Source organism: Pangasianodon hypophthalmus, chromosome 2 (genome assembly GCF_027358585.1).
Source record: "Pangasianodon hypophthalmus isolate fPanHyp1 chromosome 2, fPanHyp1.pri, whole genome shotgun sequence".
NCBI lineage: Eukaryota > Metazoa > Chordata > Actinopteri > Siluriformes > Pangasiidae > Pangasianodon > Pangasianodon hypophthalmus.
This window is the reverse complement of record NC_069711.1, coordinates 9,484,384-9,506,838: the sequence shown is the minus strand read 5'-3', so window position 1 is coordinate 9,506,838 and position 22,455 is coordinate 9,484,384. Positions and strand designations below refer to the sequence as shown.

The 22,455-nt window shown below is 38.5% G+C and overlaps 1 protein-coding gene across 3 annotated transcripts in view; it reads right to left on the bottom strand.

Annotated features, from left to right (window-relative positions):
- anks1ab (ankyrin repeat and sterile alpha motif domain containing 1Ab) overlaps nt 1-19,987 on the bottom strand; it is a 29,431-nt gene extending 9,444 nt beyond the window's left edge. For 2 of the 3 annotated variants that reach the window (XM_053232022.1, XM_026928022.3), the window contains exons 1-7: nt 19,347-19,986; nt 13,896-13,959; nt 8,177-8,292; nt 7,755-7,853; nt 7,520-7,666; nt 7,188-7,295; nt 5,841-6,011 (exon numbers count right to left, since the gene is read on the bottom strand). In XM_053232022.1, coding sequence (XP_053087997.1) covers nt 5,841-6,011; nt 7,188-7,295; nt 7,520-7,666; nt 7,755-7,853; nt 8,177-8,292; nt 13,896-13,959; nt 19,347-19,631 — 990 coding nt within the window. In that variant the 5' untranslated portion in view covers nt 19,632-19,986. Of the gene's footprint in view, nt 1-5,840; nt 6,012-7,187; nt 7,296-7,519; nt 7,667-7,754; nt 7,854-8,176; nt 8,293-13,895; nt 13,960-19,346 lie in introns of all 3 variants that reach the window. The other variant, XM_026928030.3, reaches the window with a different exon arrangement.
- Between the last annotated feature and the right edge of the window lie 2,468 nt (nt 19,988-22,455).

Here is a 22,455-nt window from a genome sequence, read left to right as displayed (position 1 = left end):
GTTGCCAAAAAGTTTAAGCACATAATTGTCTAGAATTTCTTTGTATGCTGTAGCTTTAAGATTCACTTCACTGGAACTAAGGGGCCCAAACATGTTCCAACATGACAATGTCCCTGTGCACAAAGCAAAGTCCATAAAGACATGGATTGCCAAGGATGGAGTGGAAGAACTCGAGTGGTCTGCACAAAGCCCTGACCTCAACCCCACTGAACACTTTTGGGATGAACTGGAATGCCAACTATGTGCCAGGCCTTCTCGGCCAACATCAGTGCCTGACGTCATTAATGCTATTGTGGCTGGAGAGACAAATCCCAACAGCCACACTCCAAAATCTAGTGGAAAGCTTTCCTAGAAAAGTGGAGGTTATTATAATGGCAAAGGGGGACTAAATATGGAATGGGATGTTCAAAAATCACATATGAGAGTGATGGTCAGGTGTCCACAAAACTTTGGCCATATAGTGTACCATAGTACAAATGAAATACAATATGTTTGCTTAACTTTATAATGTTTTTTTTAATGCATGCACAGTTCATACAAAACCAGTAATGATAAACTCATTAAATTAGATTACATTCAGTTAGATTTCAGATAAATTCACATTTTATGTGGGCTAAATATTTGCTCTTTGAGATTACTTTGAAAAAAAAATTGGAAACAAGGCTAGTTTTTGTGTCCTATGAAACAGATTTTTTTACTATAATGTCACTGACCAACTTGATTATAGAAGCCTTTGCAATACGACTATTGCACATGCAAAAACAGTGTTGTGGTTGATGACATGGCAGCTTATATTGTTCTGCCCTAGTCGATGCTGATCTGCAATATGTGGGATAGATAGATAGATAGATAGATAATCACGTAATGAAGGCGTAGATGGATGCAAGTGCAGACTATTTTATTGGGTGAATACAAAACAAAAGACTATGATTCTAAACCCAAGAAAACTAGGCAAGGGAATGAGGTACACATAAGTAGGATAGCAGAGAGCGACAGACAACAATGACCACAAAAGACAAACGCAAGACAGTGTGTGCTGTGTAAGATGTGACTTATAAATATTGACTTATGAAATATTTTCAGACTAACAATTAAAGTACATTTCGCTTCTTTCTTTACTGTCTGCTTCACTGCTTTTTCCACCTCAATGAAACCCCTAGCATGTGGTATGCAATCCGCAAAGCTTTTGTTGCTTAATGTTGTTAACTATCTTAGGTTAGAATCATGTTTTCCCACTAAACAATAGAAGTCAAATAAATTATATAGAGGTTAGAGTAAACATTGCTTCTCTTATAAATGGTAGTTAATACAATTACCCTGATTAAGTTGATTAAGTCAATTAAGTGAAATTAATAATCACTTTGAGATCTAAAAATACAGTCTTATTCTCTGGGAAATCCAATGCCTGTGCTTTCTCTGAGGCATTTCATTGGCCTTGAAGGCAGTATGTGATAGAAGGAGTGAATAAATGGGGAGCTCAAGCACTTTTATTAATTGGCCAAGCTTCATTCCTTCAAAAAAACCTAAGCTTCTTCTACTTCACCACAGACCGATATAGAAACTTTAACAATGCTGTCACAATGTTATATTGTCATTAACTTCCCAATCACACCCCTCCAGAATTCCCATCAGTATCCACCCTAGTAGCACTATGGAACCTGTAGTAGGTGGCCTCGCAAGCACCTGCTCCACTGCTATTTGATGCAGAAGTAAACACGACATTCAGAGTTGTCCTTCCTGAGATTTGAACTCGTGAAGAGGCAACCCTCATATCTGCAGGGAAAACCGCAAGGCCCTCAGCATGGGAATGGTGAATATCCCCACACCTGCCTGAAGCCTATTTACTGTGGGAAATCTAGAGTAGGAGAAAGCCCACTGCTGATCAAGAAGTTTGGTAATGGAGGCCTTACAGTATGTGGATGTAAAGCTGATTATAGCTAGTTTATATCATTCCTATATGGAATGTCTATGTCAGAGTCTGAGTTTCCATTGCCAGGGTTTAATCTAGCTAAGACTGTCCATCACATACCTGTCCAGCAAAGACATACCTGTCCATAACCCACGTTTCATCCTGCAAGTGGTAAGTCCATAAGATGGCTAGACATCACAATTTCGGGCTTAGCCCAACCAGGTTACATGGGTGGCCCGCTCACCAGACCCTCGCCTGCAACACCATCCCCAGGCTGAGTTCTAGGTGGGTCCCAGTAACCCTAAACTGGGCAGGGTACACTTAGTCATTTTTATACGTTTCACTGGGGTCTATAGGATCACTTGTCAGATCTGTTTATCAAGGGTGGCCCTACTGGGAGCATTAAATTCCTGGTGACATAGACCTGAGACATAGACCTGAGGCATAGACCTAGGCATCAAAGAACACAAGCCCTTTCACCACGACATTAAGAAGACCTCACACAAAATTGTAAAATGTCAATACTATATTTGAAATATGCTTTCAAATAAATAATTCCTGTTAAATACTCCAAGTTATCACATGGAGAGCAGAAGGATGTAATTTTCGTAGTGTAAGATTCTGGTAATTGGACACTTCCTCCACATTGCTAACCACTAGAGGATCAACTACTGCATCAGTGCAGCAAAATGAAATTGTTGGCCAGAACCTCCACATGAAAGAGTAAACAACATTACTAACATTTATAGCCAAGCCAGTCAGCTGTCTCACATTTCTGTCTGTCTTGTGTTGTGCAGTCATTAGTGTACAACATGCTCAAAACAACCAGTGCGGGAGAGTTTAACTTTAGCAGCATTTATTTATTAATGATAAATAAAAGTCAAATCAAATACGTTACTAAGCCCTCACAGTGGAAGTGCTTGATAGAAATAACATGATTTAATTCATGTGACATCATATAAGGAGGTGTGGTCAGCATCAAACAGGAAAATGACCCCAAAAATCTTAAGGTAGGAAAAAATGACATACGCTTTGGGAAAAATGACATACGCATAATGATCGTTTAACCATTTTCAAAACTGATCCAAATGACCAAATATTTGGGACAGTCTTAAAATAAATACAGTAAGTGGAAAGAGGAAAAGTGAAGGCATATAATGGACATTTGAATAAATGCATGAAACACCTCACAACTAGGGCTAAATGATGGATTGATGGATTTTATGTGCTTTAAATGGTGTTTTTTATGAAACATATTAAGAATAAGAGGAATAAGGGGAATAAGACTGGAAAAAAGGAATATTACTTAGGCCTACTACTGAGTATGCAGAGATTTCTGCTTAGTGTACTGTGTACAATTTTTTAGATTTATGTCAGTGTTTATTGTTTTAAATCCTTTGTTATGCTGCCACAGCATGAAATAAATTATAAATTGTTGTGATTTTTACTTTCATACTAAAATATGGAAAAGATTGGATATGAAAATACGTAAGATGTTCTTCCATCCATTGTACCACTTATCCTACACAGGGTCACAGGGAGCCTGGAGCCTATCCCAGGGGACTTGGGGCACAAGGCAGGGGACACCCTGGATGGGGTGCCAACCCATTGCAGGGCACACTCGCACACACACACTTACTACCAACAAATTGCAAATACCAATCAGCCTACAACACATGTCTTTGGACTGGGGGAGGGAACTGGAATACCCAGAGAAAACCCCCAAAGCACGGGGAGAATATGCAAACTCCGCGCACACATTACAGAGGTGGAATTTGAACCCCCAACCCTTTGTTTTGCCCTGCCTATGCCTGTTTGTTGATAGTGTGACCTATTGCACCTTCGTGTTTATTTTTCAGTATTGCCCGATCTTCTTGGTTTGTTTGCTATAATTTAAACCCAATCCTGCATTTGCGTCTTCTTGATCTGTGGGTCAAGACAAATGTAAATTTAAAGGAAAAAAATAAAAATTTGAGCTTTATCTATGAGGCAGATTCTCTTGTTCTGCTATCTCTACTCAAAAGCTTTTGACTTCCTGTCTGTGTGTATCAGCCCTTCTGGTGTCTAAATTAGAACCAGTTATCATCACTAGTGATAAAAGACACAGACATCTGAATGAAATTCAACACCCTTGAGCCCACATAAATTTGTGTGTCTAAACAGACAATGTTAATCTTTAAATGACTTATCATTAATTGACTTATCAACCCCCATCCAATTATTTTAAGATATTCTTCAACTCATTTCAAATCTAATAGGTTTTGCAAAAAATGTTTAAGAAGCTAATTAGCAGACCTGAAGGCATCTCAGTTGAAAGGCCGAAGAGACCTGATAAGACTCAGAGAAATTCATCCTCATTTTTTCCTGGTCAGGGTCTCTGTGGATCCAGAGCCTGTCCTGAGTACACTGGGCATCCATTCAATCCCATGCATCCATTATAGAGCACCATGCACACACACATTCACACACTTTGCTTGACCCATAGGGGCAATTTAGAGTAGCCAATCTACCTATTTGCATGTTTCTGGGGAGTGGGAGGAAACCGGAGAACCCAGGGGAGTCAACGCAAAACATCACACTAGGGATGTAACCAAGTACGAATACGTTATTGGGATTGAACAGATAATGCACCTGAAACAAATACAAATACAGATACGAATAGGACACAGACTATTAGGTTTTTCTGTTTATTTTTCTTCAAGAAAACCTGCCAGAAAGGGCATCTATTTGAGACTAGATCCTGCGGGAAGCGAGTGGAGTGGTATGTTCTTACTTTTATGTAATACAGGCTCAATATGCAGGACAAGCGGAGATCATGTTCATTAATGTGACCATGTGCTGCTCCTGGACAGGGTCGTGGTAATATAAACCACCACTGGACAGGGTCATGGTAATTTACTTTATATTTATATGTTTATATTTTGGGAAATAGAACCAACTATATTCCTTAGAAAATATCACTGGCAGGTACAAACAAAAAAAAAAAACACACACACACATCTCTCTGAGATCTATTATGAAATGATGTAGAAATGTCAATGGCAGAATGCACACACCATGCTGAAAGTGTTGCCATTTCTTAGGTTTCTGCCTCATTGTGCTTGTTTTTGTGATTCTTAAATGAACATTCTCTATCTCATTAAAAATGGAAAATCATATGGGCTTTATAATGAAAAAGACCACAGGCTAGAAGCAGTCCAGCGAACCTGTCTGATCTGACAAACTATTATTAGGTGGCTATTGTTGTAACTATTGTTTTACTCTTTAACTATTGTTGTAGCTATAAACAGCAGTTCCCTGATTAGGGAAAGAACTCTTTGTTTTGAAAATCAGCTCCCTAGCTTACTCAGTCACATGGAGACTGGTTGAGACCAATTGTGTACTCGAGTGAAATAGCTGAGGCTGAGCAACTGTACAAGGTCAGGAGTTGAATAAAGTTATGTTCTGCAAATTGCTATTTGTTGTTATAAAAAAATTCTCATAATAAAACCTCTAGTATAGACCATGCACACTTCTGGTTTAAATCTGAATAGAGACAGAGATCCAAATATTTGGAGCACTAAACAGATGCAGATGATACAGAAAATGGCATTGCGTTACACCCTTAGCTCCACAGGAAACTGAGGATTGAACAGGGGCTCCTGGAGCTGTGATGCAGGAGTGCTACCTGGTGCAAACCATGATGCTCAGAACAGCAAATATTATTTTAAAAATACAGATTCTACAGTAATCATAGACATTGTTGTCTGCTTCAAGGATAACATAATCAAGTAGAAAGATTAGGAGTAGAAAGTAGAAAGGGAGGATTTCAGAGCAAAATATCACTTCTAGACAAAAGGAACATTTTTTCTTGTTAAATAGAGCACATCTACACTGGGAACAAAAATCAAGCTTTTTTGTGCAATCTCGTACCACCATTAAGAAGACTCACATGTGATCGTGGCCTCTCACTGTAGGAGCGGAGTGAGACACTGCACTCCTGATCCAGCCCTCTGCCTCTCCTTCCATAATCCCCCAGTGGCAGTAGCGTGTCCATGGAGCGACTTGTATAAGGGTCCATGTATCCAAGAGGCGCTGGGTTCTGAGATAAGAGGTCTTGAATCTACACACAGACACACACCAAATATTAGGTACCTCACTTTATTAGGTATACCAACCTTTTTGGTGCAGTTTGTAGGTGTACATTTAGAGACTTCATCAGTCAGGTTCTAACCCACTACACAATACTCACTGGACATGTGAGGTAAACAATTCTCAATTCAGCACTACTACTGATGAGTATAAAATCCCCTGAAACACTGCTCCACCTGCCGTGTTAGTGTCACTATGGTGCTGATTCAATAATATCTGCTCAGTGGTGATTCTGTGGTGGTCTCTTTCTGTTGATGAATGAACTAGAAGAGGGCTAGAAAATTGTGTGCAGAAACAAATGTACTATGTTCCATAATTGTATGTCAAAAAAAGCACCTACATTGTATATAAAAAGTTTAAACACCCATGTTAAAATTGCAGATTTTTGTGATATAAAAAAAAAAAAACAATATCTTTTTTTACCTTTTATGTGGTATATATGTTTTTCACAAAAAAAAATGTTTTAGGGAAAAAGAAAAAAGACAATAACTTGGTTGCATAAATATGTGCGCACACCCCTTCACTAATACGTTGTTAAAGCACCTTTTGCTTGTAATACAGTGTTCAGTCCTTATGGGAAAGAGTCTACTAACTTAGCACATCGTTATTTGGCAATTTTATTCCATTCTTCTTTGCAAAAATGCTCCAAATCTATCAAATTGCAAGGGGATCTCCTGTGCACAGCCCTCTTCAAGCCATTCCACATGTTTTTGATAGGATTTAGATCTGGGCTCTGACTGGGCCATTCCAAAACGTTGATCTTCATCTTCTGAAGCCATTCCTTTGCTGACTTGGATTTGTGCTTTGGGTCATTATCGTGAATTTTGCTGCTTGCTATGTCACATTAAAAGTGGAAAAAGATCTGATGTCTTGGTTTTATTTTTTTATATTACTAAAACCTGCAATTTTAACAGTATACAGCAGATGTACCTGACAAATTGGCCAATGTATGCAAGTATTTTTGGTATTAATTGAGTGTATGCTGTAAAAGCAGTATGGTAACCATTACATATGCATTTCTCAGGACATAATGCTGAGAGTATAATGTTGTGTCACTAAGGGTCTCTGAGTTGAAAGGACCTTCTAGGTATGAAATGTATTTTGCATTGTCTGAAATGTAAAGCACAGCATACATCATGTCAGTTACCTTAAGCTGAGAGACGTGGTTGGACTTCGAAGGTGCTTCCTCATAGGGCCGCTCTGCGATGGAAGCGATTATTCTCTTCCTGTGGCCAAGAAGGCCAATTTTTAACACCTACAAAAGGCAGGACACACACTGTATCAGGCCTAGTATTATTCAGACAAATTCAGACAAATGTAAAAAATACCCCATAAGCTCACAAACCAAGTGCCTGTTCTCATAAAACTAATGCAAGACAGCTAAATAGTGGAGAATATATCAAACACATGTTTTTATATATAGTAAAAAATAATGTTTAAGGTACAATTGATTTAGAGGGAAATGTGAACCACTATTACATTGACAATCTCCAGCTCCCACAGATTCTTCACACACTCAAGTGTGCGATAACCACTGGATAGAAAGTTGTGGAGATACTCCGAAAGACCTAGATTGTCCAGCCAAGAGGCCAGCGAGGTACTGCCATCACAACCCAGAGCTTTCACCTAGAGATAAAAACACTTAAGTTTAAGAATAACGTGGAATATTTAGCAAACATTACTACATTACTTTAGGTAATATTATAAATAGTACCTTTGGTAGACTCTTTGCTGCATGAAGAATTTTCTTCCTATGACCTGGGTCTGTGATGCCAATTTCTCTAAGGTCTTCATCTTCCATTACATTACTGCCCTGCACATTTTTATCAAATCCAATATATTATGCTAAATTAATTTAATCAATATGTACACTGGAGTACCATCAAAGAGACACAAAAATATTTTTTTGTGTTCAAAGTTGTGTAGACATTGAACTACTTGGCCATATAAACATTACAATTCTTTGACTTCTTCTATTAAAATATTTAATTATTTAAAATTTTTTTATTTATTCATTTAGTCTAACTGTATGATTGAATTACAATGAATTACAGTCTGCCTAACATTCACCATCATCAACATCAATGACTTTTCAGTTCATTCATTGAACTGGTGGAATGGTCACTGGGGACTTACCATGAAGCGCAGGTCATCAAATCCATTTAGTAGCAGCTTACTCTCATACTGAGGAAAGCCCACGTGTTCCAGCCACTCCCCCACTGACTGCTCCAGCACCCGGCTTCCTGCAGCATCTGCCGAGAGAGGGAGGCGTTTGAGCAGTGAGAAGCCATTCAGACGGTAGCAGCGGCACTCAGAGGCCGAGACATGGCACTGCCACATCATCTTCGGCCAGCAGAGCCACGGACAACAGCAGCAGCACGGCACGATCCAGGCTTGGTTGAGGGGCCACCAACAGCAGGGGCCCGCAAAACACAGAGATGAATAGGAGCCCTTGTTGTTGGATGGAGGGCGGAGGAGGTAGAGATCTGTAGGTAGTCCTTTTTGAAGAGTGGCTTCAAGGAAGCAAGTCCAGTTTGGAAAGATAATTTGGCATTGTCCTTCTAAAGAGAAGAAATATAGAGGGGCAATGCATACATAGTTCACTCCCTTTTATTTGATTCAAACTATTTGGCCTTAAAGGGGAGAGGGTTAGTGTTGTGAACGGAAGATCAGAATGTGCTCAGGGAACCTTGCGCTGCAGCAAGATCATCACACCCACAGTGAGCTACAAAGAGGCAGCAAACTCCCTGATATGCATATGTTCTTTTCTTAGAAGCACACAACCCTTTAGACTGCAAGTCTCAACCAAACCTATTTGGAGGTCTGTAAAACAAATGTCTTTCTGTGACTGAGGACTTTTCGATATCCCAAAAAATATTTGTTAATGTATTTTCTTACATACTATTACCCATCTATTATATGCCTATCACACTGAATGCTCTAAAAATCACTGGATAATGTTGTAATTGAACTACAGTGCCAACTGGCTAGAGACAGAATACTATTTGCATCACGTCTGCTCATCTTGAAGATGAGATGCATGTCACATTTCTTTTCAATTCAGAATTTCTCAATCTCTTCAAAATTGCATATACAGGCACTGCCAAATTAGCCAGCTCCCGATGACGACTGTTTTCTCTTCACTGCAATCCAAATGCTACTGGTCCTTCTCGGCTTATATGCACTCCGGTGGTCTAGCATGCCAGAGCAGAGCACATCATCAAAGCAGGCAGAGGCAAACCATGATCCAGCAGAATGCAGGTGAGCTTGAATGATAGACAGATAGCCCCATTAGAAAAGCTTGCAGGTGGTTCCTTCTCTTCCCCTGAGCTCTGTCCTTGCCTGTTGTTCCTAAAGGTGCTGATCTTGGGACCAGGCTTTGCTGCATCCCCAATTCAGGTGGCGCACAGTCCCAATGGCAGCTGCAATCACCGTTCACAAAGCAACACATCCAGATGATACACTCCTCCTCCCGAAACCCACCGGCAGCTCTGTCCTTCCTCGGCTGCAGTAAACAATCCCTTGCTGTGGAAGTGCCCTCATCCTAATCCCGTTCTTGCAATTGTGCTTCCCTTATTCCTTCTTTTTCTTCCCTCTCATTTCTCTTCCTTGCTCTCTCTTTCATTGACACTGTCTTGTCTGCAAGCACTGCAGGGCTGCCATATGCTGGTTGATGCTGTGAGCTGCTGCACAGCATATACACGTTCTGTCCCCCCTCCCTTTCCTTTACTGTCTCTCTGTTTCGCACACACTCACCCCTCTCTCACTCTTTCTCTCTCTCTCTCTTTTCCACAATCAATCCCCAACCCCTCTCTCTTTCTCTCTCAGTGCCCCCCTCTCTCTCTCTTCCCCACTCACCATGCTGATTAAAATTGCACACAGGCACTCTGATCTTGCTGGTGCAGAAAGGACATCATCAGAAGCAGGAGCAGGAGATAGACAAACCCAAATCACAAACCAGCATGCCAGGATCAGCTGGACAATGAAGAAATAACAAGGGGAGTTATGTTGAGGTTCTTTTTTTCTGCCCCAATGCACACCTAAGTGCTTCCAGGGTATGTGCACTGTCCCTATGAAAAATTAAATCGCCACCAAGCCATACACCATGGTACATTACTAAGGGGAATTACATCTATGAACATTACACTGTAACTCTGAGTGCTGGGGCTGCATGCTAAATGTTAAGTCAGCGAAACAGACCACATCCAGATGACACACACACACACACACACACATTTGTCTTTCTATCTTGTGAGGACCTTCCATTGAAATAGCTATTAATGCAGCTAATTAATGTTATGCCTACACCTTTGCCTAACCCTAACCTTAACACCACACACACATACAGGTGTTGCCAGTATTATGCATGACTCTTGCTTGATCTTTTGACCTTACTTATATGGATTTATTACAGGTATTTGAACATTGCCTAATTAATGACACTGTTTATTGGATATTTATTGGATATTAAAACTTCTGCACATGAATCCTCATACGTTGAGTCTAAACTGTTACAGAAGACTTTGCCTCTACCAAGTGGAGGTTAGGGAGCTATGGACCACAATAGCTTCTAAGGGTCAGGTACTAGGAGCCCATGCCAAACAGTTCCAACACATCTCGTCCATAGTGACACAATAGATTTACACACCTCGCATTGCAAAACCAGAAAAATACAATGATTCTCCATGTAAATGTAAAGAATTTTTGATGCAATGTTTTCAAGTTTTTCCTCTCTTTATGCTAGCGATATTAATAATATCATGCTTACTGCGCACTGGAAAGGTGAGGGATTGGGCCACAGACCTTTAAAACACACAATCTGTGCTCCAAATCTCATATCGCCGATTTGAGCCAATATTAAAAGAGGTGTTCAATCACTGAGTCTCTGGAAAGGACGCAGGAGAGTAATTAATCAGGCTTCATCAGGGAAGACAATCAACAGCAATTATTCATTGAACTTTAAACACTAAACTGGCTGCAAGAAGTCGATGGAATGAGACTGCACTGAAAATAATGTTCTGGCATGGACTCACAGAAGTGCTACAGAGCGAAATACCATGTCGAGTTCATCAGCTCTCACTCAACTAATTTATTCAGCTAGCCATCTGCACAATCCACACCCCACCATCAAATGAGAAAGATGAAGTGGAAAGCAAGAAAATTGGGATATGCAAAGCTATTAGAAGTCTAGAAATTGTATCAGAGAAAGGACAAAAGGGTCATTTTAGAACAGCCTGTAAACAGAGACCTGCCAGCCACCCAGACTTCCTGCCTCCAGCACATCAGTACAAGTGAGCACCACAGTCATGCCATTACCTGAAACAAATGCTTGCTGCCTGTATATCTTGAATGGTGCTTACAATTGCAATATTTTCCAGCCCTTTTCAATTCAGTAGTAGCCAGAAACTTTTTTGACAAGATGTAGCTACTCTTTGTAGAATTCCTCTAGTCACATTATAGTGTTCTGTTAGCATACATGCCCTAGATGGAGGTCCATTAGGTAGTGAAACGATCCACACCATGCTCATGTTTATGATAACAAAATCTCCTCATAATCCCATAATTCTTTGTTATCCCTGACTAACCACCCATAACCCCACACTGAAGTAGATTTGCAACCAAGTATTACATTTATGATTATGTTAGTTTGTCCAATTACTTTTGGTCCGTGAAATAGGGGGACCACATATAAAAAGTTTGGATCCCCCCTGCCTTAACCAAACCATCTTGACCTAGCTGACGTATTAGTAAAGCTAAAGCATCTGAGTTACCCCCATTTTGTCCCTGGAACTGGGCAATCGGGGTGTTATTGGGTGTCTCCCCTCAATGTAGTATAATCTATCCTCTGTTGTAAAAAGTACAGATACACATGCCCTCTGTTGTCAAAGTACTAATACATACATATTCACTAAACTTGACAGTGCTTAGAACCACATCAGCATATGGGAAAGAGATGAGTGGAAGACAACGTTCATTACCACTTTTGGAAACTATGAATAGCTAGTAATGCTGTATGGCCTAGCTAATAGACCATCTGTCTTTCAGTCTTTGTAAACGAGGTACTCAAGAGAAATGTTGAACCAATTGATGATATTAGAATATTATGTATATTCCTCTTTAGAAACTGAGCATGTGTAGCATGTCTGACATTGGAAAAGCTTATGGAGAAAAACCTGTAAGTGAAACTTGGTGTGAGTTTCATCAACCCTCAGTGTCATTACAGGGCTATATTCTATATGCTCAGGCAGTCAATCTCGCCTAAAAAAAAGTGCAAGCAGTTTCTGCCTGGTCACAACCACGAACCGTGAAGGAATTGCAGTGGTTCTTAGGATCTGACAGGCAACGCAGTGAATGACAAGCCAGATGGTCCCTGTTCTTCAGATTCAGATTCATGCTCACTTACAGACCAGGGTTTAAAAACACCAAAGCTTATGCTAACATCAAAGTCTTAGCAACCAAAGAAACCCATATATTTCTTAAGCAGTGCTTATGTTTGCAGTATTCTGTAGACAACATGAAAGACATGGTAAAATATTCAAATCCCTGTGGTAAACACCAATAAGCATGCAAACAGAGCATTATGGAAGCTGATCAGGCAGGAGGAGGGTAATCATGTGTGCTTTCAATCTGCCTGAACAGTGCTCACAACCTCATAAGCATGATATCTCCCCAAAATGATATCAGTACAACACACTTTTCATGAATACCAAAAACTAGTTCAGAATTCTAAGGGAGGTGCACCATCTAATATAAGCACCTGTGCCACATGCTTATACTATGTTTCCTATACAACTAAACAGTTATCAATACCAATTTGTAATTAAATGATTGATTGATTGATTACTTATTTGCATACTTAATTATTTACTTACTTACTTATTTATTTACTTACTTACTTTCTGTAAAATAACAATGCTGTGACTTGATGCAGGTACACCTTTCTGTAAATGCAAACAATTTAATTGACTGAAAGAAACTGTTAATAAACCAAGAAAAAAGCTTAAATTGAACAATAGCTGGGCATTTAAGCTTACTGTGCACACCATCTGAAACAATTACCCTTCAACAATAAAGGCACAGAACTAATGTAGACTAAATGGCTTTATTGTATTATCTTTTAACTTTGTTGCCTAAATTGCAAACCTCAGAGAAATAACAATTATGCTGACACTTTTACAGTGACAGACATGATAAGCCAATAATAATAGAGCACTAAGAATTCCTTTAATCCCACAAAAACATCTTATAAAGCCATAACATTACATGCAAATAAGAATTTAGTAATAGTAATCATTCTTACTTCATACTCCTACATTCTCCTGGCCATGACTGTACAACTGTAACAGCATCACTCCAGAAGAAAAGCATGTCAAAAATATACAGTTTTCCCCATTTATAGATATCGCTTTGGGACATAGACAGGGTGAGGGAAAAGGAAGCTTAAGGCCTAATTATCAAGGGCTACAGGCATGATGAGAACTGCCTAGAATTAGGCCACTCCATATTAAATCAGGCCGAGCCACCCATTTTATATCACTGGGTGTCTGTATCAAAATATCATGTATAAAACTGCTGGGCAAAGTGACACACAAAGTGAGTTGGACAGAATGAATATATGGCAGTCATGAAAAAGATGTACCATTTCCAAAGAAGTGTGCTGATTAACTTGCAAAGGTTTACTATTCGAGTTTGTAAGTAAATGAACAGCACTGTATGAAAATAACTGAAACAGGCTACGACGGGCTACAATTCAACTACTTCAGTGTACATGAGTTTTGTCCTGCTCTTAGAATTGAGAAGAGATCTGAGGAGGAGACAGAGGCACTGTCCTTGTCCCTCTGTGGTGTAGTTTTACCTCTTGGTTGGTGCTCCTTGGAGAGTTCAATGCCTCTGTCAATTAATGTCATGATCTTCTCAATCTGGTGGAGAATAATGACAGGGACATAGTCACTGATATTTTAAAAATTGTATCTTTTCACAGATGGCAAAATAACTTAGTAATAGTACAGCTTTTTTCCCATTCAAGCTCAGTACAACTGATTCAAATCTGGATTTGGATTGTGATAATCTTTTACCCCCACCACTAGAAAAAAAATAGCTTTATTTATGAACAGCACACAACTTATGAACAACCAAAAATATAATTTCATCTGCACTCACAGAGAATCAAGACCAGTTAGTGTATTATGCAGGCTGGCACATGTACTGCTTTTCAGTCAGTTTGCACTATTGGCAGTATAGTTGCTAATGTGAATGTGAAATTGTGCCTACATGAGAAAGGCTCATCATCCACTAGGACCCTGACCAGGAGAATATGGTTATTAAATGAATGAATGAACGAATGACCTAAAGATCAGATTAGAAAACACTGGAAATGTTTCCCAGCACCAGGAGTCCTTAGTTGATGTTTTTTCTCATGTGGATTGAAGACCACTTATTTTCATTGAGTAGACATTTAACTAGACAAATAAATGTTTCAAAAGTAATGTTATAAGTCCCAAGACTCTGCGCTAGTGCATCAAAAAGGTCCTGGATTCATTTAGCATTCAGACACCAAGGCCAAAATGGAAGATACCCTGTAGCTATACAGCCCTTCATATTTTCCACTCCAAATTAACCTACTTGCATTCTATATTAGATCACCCACCCCATGGCCATCTATCATCACACTTTCTATAGATATATCTTGGAAATCTCTGAGCAGCCCCTGCTGCATATGCAAAATTTAGATAAATCTATTTTAGTGCAGAGTCTTTTTTTTTTTTTTTAATTTGATATAAGATTAGTGGTTTGTTCCAAGAATAAATAAAGGAACAGAAATTATTAAATTAAATGGTCTGAGACAGGACTTACGGAAGTTTGAAAAGAATACACATTAGGTAATTAACAAAGCCTCAATTAAAGTGACATGTCCATATCTGCTTTAAGGAGGTGATTTGGTGCATGTTCTCTTCCTAAAGTTCTGGTGATAAAGAGTGACATTCTAAAGTAGATTCAAAATTAGGCCAACATAAAGCTGAAATTCCTGTAGAGTTCAGCACTTTCTATTTTTAAACACAGAAGAAATCTTGATAATTAGCTAATGCACTGCATAAGTTATGGACCCCTGCTTTAAATTGCCTAGGTTTGTTTTCAACTATTTTTAACGTTAGAACTTCCCTTTTTGGTTAAGGGTTGCAAAAAAAGATTTTTTTAATGCTGCACATATCCATGACCTCAGGGAAACCTAAATTATAGGTTGTTATCACATACCGTTCCCTCTGAAAGTGTTGGAACAGCAAGGCCAATTCTTTTGTTTTTGCTATACACTGAAGACATTTGGGTTTGAGAAGATGAAGATAGAGAGAAGATAGACCTGGGCAAAGAGAAGAAACACCTGTCAGTCACATGTTCCAATATTTTTGATCACTTGAAAAATGGGTGGGTTCAAACAAAAGGCACCATGTTCTAAGTTGTTTAACACATCTACTGTAGATGTAAATATCAGGAAATTCTGAAAAAGTCTGGAAAAGACGAAATGCTGATCTATTGTCTCAGATTCATCTTTTTGATCTGAAATCCAAATGTGTTCATTACATAGCAAAAACAAAAGAATTGGCCTCGCTGTTCCAATACTTTCGGAGGGGACTGTATAGGTGGCTACCATTCAAATGGACATGATGAATTAAAACAAGGAGGTATTTAATTAATACATTTTTACATCAATAAATTTACCATAGTTGTACTGAGCACTTGTGTTATTGCAGATCTATTAAAAGAATTACTATTTAATTATTTCCTCACTGTTGAAGGATATATAATTTGTCTCCCATTAACCTAATGATATAATCTAATATTTTCATCACATTTATTACTTTCATGATATTATTACCAAAGTATGATTTAGTAAGAGTGGTAACATAAAGGTAACAGGGTTGATGATACGGAATTCTTTTAGTACCCTTTTAACCCTTTTAAATGTGATACCCTCATGAAAGTTGTACATTCCAACAACCAACAATTAATTGTATATTCCAACAACCAACCATTCAACCAGACCAGCAAAGCATGTGGATCAATAGGCAAAATGACTCGCCTTCTCCCAAATTGCTCTCCTTCTATTCTTTTCATGCACAACCGTTTTGCTTGTGAAAAGCAAAAACTGCTACAAAAATTACCGGTCATCTGCAAAACAGCTTGGATCAGAGAGGTGGCCAGAATTGTCCAAACAAAAGCTGGACCACGTATCACAGGCAAACAGCATCAAAATGCAACACCAGTGTGCAGAGCAAGCCAGGTGCTGAACTTTGTTTTTACAGACATGGCATGCTGGGTGCCAGTGATGTCAGTGAAGAAGAAGAAGACATTCCATCTTGCGTGGGCACAGAAGCATCAAAATTAGACTGAGTGGAAAACAATAGTGAGACAAATTTAGGTCCATTTTCCTTAATGCTGACGTAAGGACCAGAAATTGAGAAAAACAACATGAGCCTACAGAGCAGACTTGTTTAATGAACAGTGCAGGACAGTGACCCACTGAGGAATGTCAGAATGTAAGGGTGAATCTGAACATGGTTTCAGACACCATGTTTATCCACAGTTAAATGGACACATCCAGCATAATTGTGCACAAGCCATTCAGCATGTAATGTCACCAAATTGTTTCAGGAACATGAAAGTGTGGTTCTTTGCTTTAGTATGCTGCACCAACCTTATCAATCATCTGTGGGATGAGGTGGCAAGGGGTGTTTGCAGAAAGACCAGTTTTGCAGCAACTGTGCAATGCAATCATTTCCACATGGTGCAACATTTCTGCACAGTGGATGCACCATCTTGTAGAATTCATGCACTGGTGAATTTATAGTGTTCTGAAAGCCAATGGAAGTGCAACACACTACTAGACGTGTATATAGTGTATATGCACAATATTTATTAATTAAGAAATAATGATTAAAATAAGTATTTTTTAAATTGAAATATATGGATAACTATAATTTTAATGTGTATTCTGGAAAATAGATCAACTCTGTTACCTTTCACTAAGTTACAGGTTTGACGGTAACAGGGTTGATATTTCTGGCCTTTTGTTCTCCTGTGATGAACATGGGAGCATGTTGCGTAGATGTTGTAAAGCTTTACATGCATTTAAATAAATAAAACTTTAAATAAAACTTTGAAATACTTTCTATAACATTATACATTTGCAACCTTTTTATTTACTACATGCATATATAAACAATAACTCTCAAATAATAAAACTGATATAAATAATACTTTTTTTAAATTAAATACTGGAAGATATAATTTGTCTCCCATTACCCTAATGGCATACATAATCTAATATTTCCATTAAATTTAGTAATTTTATGATATTATTATCAAATTAAGATAGAATAACAGAGATAACAAAGGTAACAGAGTTGATAAAAATTGGTCCTTTTTATCTTTTTTACACTGTATAAAACATTATATATGTTCAGAAATTATGAAAACCTATACATTATTTACTGTATAAGTATAAATAATTACTCTTAAATAATACCACCATTAAATAAAATATTGCTCATTTACACAAACATTTTAATTAGATGGTTTATAAATATTTTTCTGAATGATTATTGTTATGCTGAATCAAGGAAACGATAAAAGGATGGTGATAAAGATTGTGAATAAAGGAGAGGCAGTTAAACATCAGTTACTGAAGTCATAGCCCTAAGCCTCAAAGTTCCAAGGCTTTTGAAAAACTGAAATGATTTCTGCTGAGCCAGCAATAAGGAGCATCACACAAGGTCCATGCTAACGAGTGAAGATGTGAGAGCCAGCAGTTTTAAAAAAAAAATGTAAAGAGGAGGGGTAATAAAGATTTAATGTTGGCCTGGCCTATGTGCCAGAGAGGTAACAAGATTATGGGCTCTGAAGACTAACCGCAATCTCACGTAATGGATTGATGGCATAGAATCTTGGAATCTTCTTACGGAAGCACCGTCAAAGCTGAATGTATTTAAAGCCCAGTTGAACACTATGCTGTATTCGTTATGGAATAATGAAGAGACCCATGACAGTTTCACCCTGTCTTACTCATAACAACAATATACATACAGAACAGATGACATTTCACACAACTTCTCCTGTATATGACATTCAGTCATCACATAGTTCTCATTCATTTTTTTTCTCCATCTGTATTTTCCTTCTTGTATCCCTCTCTTGCTAACTAAAGATGCACTCCTCTGATCCATTTGATGCATAAATTAAAAATGCACTCATATTGCCATATGTGCTAGGAATGTTAGACTGCTCAAACAAGAAATACATTTTTAAAAATATCTCTCCTTTGAAAATTCACACATCTCTTACTAGGTAGCACATACTCAAACTTGTGCAGGTACTGCAAACCATTTATTGTCTAGATGCAAACATGAAGCTAGAATAAGTGCTGGAGCTGCAAGTGATATCTGTTAGGATCCTAGCAGTCTGTACCATCATAGTATACAAACCGCTTATTGGCCAACTTTTACATTTATATTAAAAAGCAAATCTATTTCTCTCCATCTCCCTCCCAGGCACATATGTATATAAACCTGCAGGGGAAATGGCACTAGAGGTGTAATGCAAAACAGGATGTCCTTGAGGACCGGACACTCCACCCCTGACCAGCCGAACAAAACATGAAGCTTTCACTGAGCATTGTTTTGTCACTCTGGTCATACCTCAGTTTCAATTATTTCTTCATGAGGTGAGCTAGAGCCCCTTCTTCATATGCTAACTCTGAGCATCACCTTCACGTGATACTCCTCTTATGCATGCTTAGAATTTGATTGGTATTAGTGCCTGAAGGCATAGCATTAGTAATATTTATATTAATTTACATAAATAATAGTGTGGAAGTATGACATAAATCGTAGAATATTCTCATAAATATTTATCAACAGGTCCACATTTCATTATCATTCACACTGATGGGAATTGCTGATAAAGCACATTGTAGCACTGGCTCTATTCATGACTCAAACCTACCAGGGAAGCAATGGAGCAAAAGGAGAGGAGGAAAGGGAAAGAGAATGTACTAAGCGTGGGTTGACCATTTGGAAGACGCCTGAGAAAACGTGGAATGACAGCTTAGACCCAATTAGCCTGGTGCACCATGGCCTGTGTGGAGGATCATGGGGGAACAATGGACTCAGCCTGGCACTTGCATTGCTTTGCTTTCTCTCCCTCCTCTAGACTTCCATTCTTCTGTGTCAGGCTCTTTTCACACCGATTTCTTTCACTCTCTCATGTTAACCCTTTCTTTTATTCCCCCTCCACCCCCCTCCAATGTGCTTACCTCTTCCCAATCAGCGGTGAGTGAGGACAGCCGATCCATTTGTGTCCTCTCCATCCTGCACTTGGCCAGTGATTTGGTCCTTTTACCCAGAGCCACATCCTCTTCACAGGGAACCAGTAAGTCTGAGTCCGACTTGGAGAGGCTGCGAGAAAGCTTCACATGCCCACATGGCTGCCTCCTGGCCTGGGCTGAAGACTCAGGTGAGTGACTGGATTCATCTTCAGAGTGGTCCAGAGCGGTGACTGTAACATGGTTGAAATCTGTGTCCAGAGGTAGAGTAGACATCCCTGGAAAGAGTTTTGGAATGTCTCTGGGACAGCAATAGAGGCAACTCAGAGACCCTTTCAGTGGGGTTAACTAGACAGATGGACCAGTATTATCTGACAAATCTTAAGAGAGACTCTTAAGCCTTGTTTCCCCTTTGCTGTATTCTTGCAAGTTGTCTTTGCATTGTTGCTATGAATGTTTTTGAAATGGGCTTGAAATGGGGAGCATGAGGTTGCTTTGTCTGCCTCTGTTCTCATGGTCCACCCACAGTTTCTGTGCTCTTGCCCTCCCCATGGTGAGAAGCTCCAAAAACGTTCATAAACAGCTATTTCCTTCCTTTCTCTCTCTCGTTTGCCTTTTGCCAGTTTCTATGCCCACCTCCCCTTTTGTTTTAAACAAAGAGTATGGCCTCATAAACATCACAAAAAAAATCAAACTTATATTTATCCATTTAACCCAAAGATGCAGTATGTTAAGAAAGCATATTAAAGCCAAAGCAGTTAGTTAGTGGCACAGTTTACAATTTAGTATAATTTGATTTCCTCCCAAAAACCTGTGGGTAGATTGGCTCCTTGAAAATACCCTCCTCTAAGGCATCCTGGATCTATCCTTGCCTTGCCCCCAGTGTTCCCAGATCCACTGCAACTCTATCCAAAATAAAGAGATTGTTAAAGATGAATATATATATATATATACATATATTACAAAAGAATTCCACAGGTTGGAGCTCAAAGAAACAAGAAAGCAAACAGAAATAAAATTTTGTTTCCCTACCTTGGAACACACTTGTGGTGTTCTTGGTAGACGATGCTGTGATGAGACTGCTTTGTCTCCTGTTATTGAGAGTAGACTTACTATGATTCTGGGAATTAAAAGTCCTGGACTTATTCTTACTGACAGGCTGAATAATCAGGTTATTGAGGCACTGTGAGTCTGTGCCTGTACACTGAGTCTGTAAGTGCATGAGATTCACAACTTTCCTAAAAACGGTGTACATTCTAATCATGTGGAATACATATGAAATCTGTACCAAAACTATTTGAGAATTACAAAATATGCAAGCTAAATATTAAGTATCAAAATCTAAAAATAAATGTTGCAATATACAAATAGTAATTAAATCAAACAGCTTTTTTGCTTCTGGACAACAAAGTTGCAGAGGTAAAAATGAAATTAGTGATTATTCAGCATTATAATTTTATTATTAGTGAGTTTGTGTAAAACTTCCATGGTTTTAACTTATCATGAATGCTTCAAAAACCTAAATCTGTGTTATGCTTTTGTAGAAATCAGGGGTTACAAACTGGGTTACAATGCAATAGATACGGCCAACGATGCTAAAGAAAGAGCTACCGAATTTCTATTCACGGACATTTCTGTGGTGTATTTTACCACATCTGTCAAATACCTCATACATATGAGGTACGTTATTTTATAGACGAGAAGATGAGTGTTCAGTAAGTCCAAAGACAGCTTACTGGTTTTCACAGGTCAAGAAAGAAAGACTGAAGGTGCAGGGTTGTGGTGTGTTTTTCTTGGCCAGCAAAGGCTAGTTAAGCTTTATTCAAAGTAAATTTCATTAGCTAACGTTGCACAGAATGGTACCTTTAATTACATTACCTTTCTCCAGTGCTCATTGTGTACACAATGATGTAACAATTTACACTTTATGCACTTTACACTTTATTTATGTACACATAATGTTGTACATAACCACATAAACTACGATATAAAAAATACACTAAACATTAAAATATATGAATTCCAAAATGACTAACATTAAATAAAAAACATTTATTAAAGAAAAATATCCTCCAAAATTTGTCGAAACAGTTCACTTCCTCATACAAAATAAGTATACAGTGCTGTACATTTGATTATCTTCCTGTTGTTAATTTTTTTTTTTTTTACTGAATAATTTGTTATAACATCATGGTTTTTCTTGTAGCATAATTTGTCACCCAAAACTCTGTGAATGTTCTGAAATGTTTCTGAAGCTATGGCCATAGACTTAGAGCTGTAGATCACCAACAGAGGGCAGACTACTGAGTACACTTCCCAGATAAGTAAGTGTTTTTAAAAACTCTTACATCTTTTAAAGCAATGAAATAAAACTTCTACATAGATACTCATTTATCAAATGTCTTGCCACAACACTTAATTAGACTGAATCAGACTGTGGGATTTCAGCATGATGTTTATGTTACTTATTTTAACAACCATTCATTTTACAGCACAGTGAGGGAGTACTAAAAATGCCAGCTTCAGTAAGAGGCTCTTGATTTAATGAGGATGGCCCACATGGATAGCCTTAAGATTGCTGTAGATGCTCCCACTTTGATACCCTAAAGATTGCACTTACCAAAAACAATGGATAACTTGGAGACTGGCCATTGAAAGCTAAAAACTTCTGTAATCATAAAGTATCTGGTTGCTCATACTGAAGATCCTATCAAGATCCTATAAGTACTGTTTGACTTTATAGTGTACTGCTGTGGAGGAATAAGGACTTATTATCTCAGTATTCACTGTCACCAAAAGAGGTTGATTCTGGCTCCTCTCAAGGTTTCTTCCTCACGTACAAACAGCAAACAGTCTCCAAAATAAAGTAGGCTATTCATCATAAAATACTTCTTATATTACAGTCATCCTTAGCACTTAGTATTGGCATATTAACTCATGAAAACTACAAAGGATAGGATCAGTGTCAAGCAGGAACTGGCAAATCTCCCAAAAGCTTTAAGGTCTGGTGTATAGGAGCACTTTGGAATGTTCTGACGCTGATAGTCAGTGAGTGGTGGACCAAAACATTAGAGTGTGCCAAATGTGCCAAATATGAGTA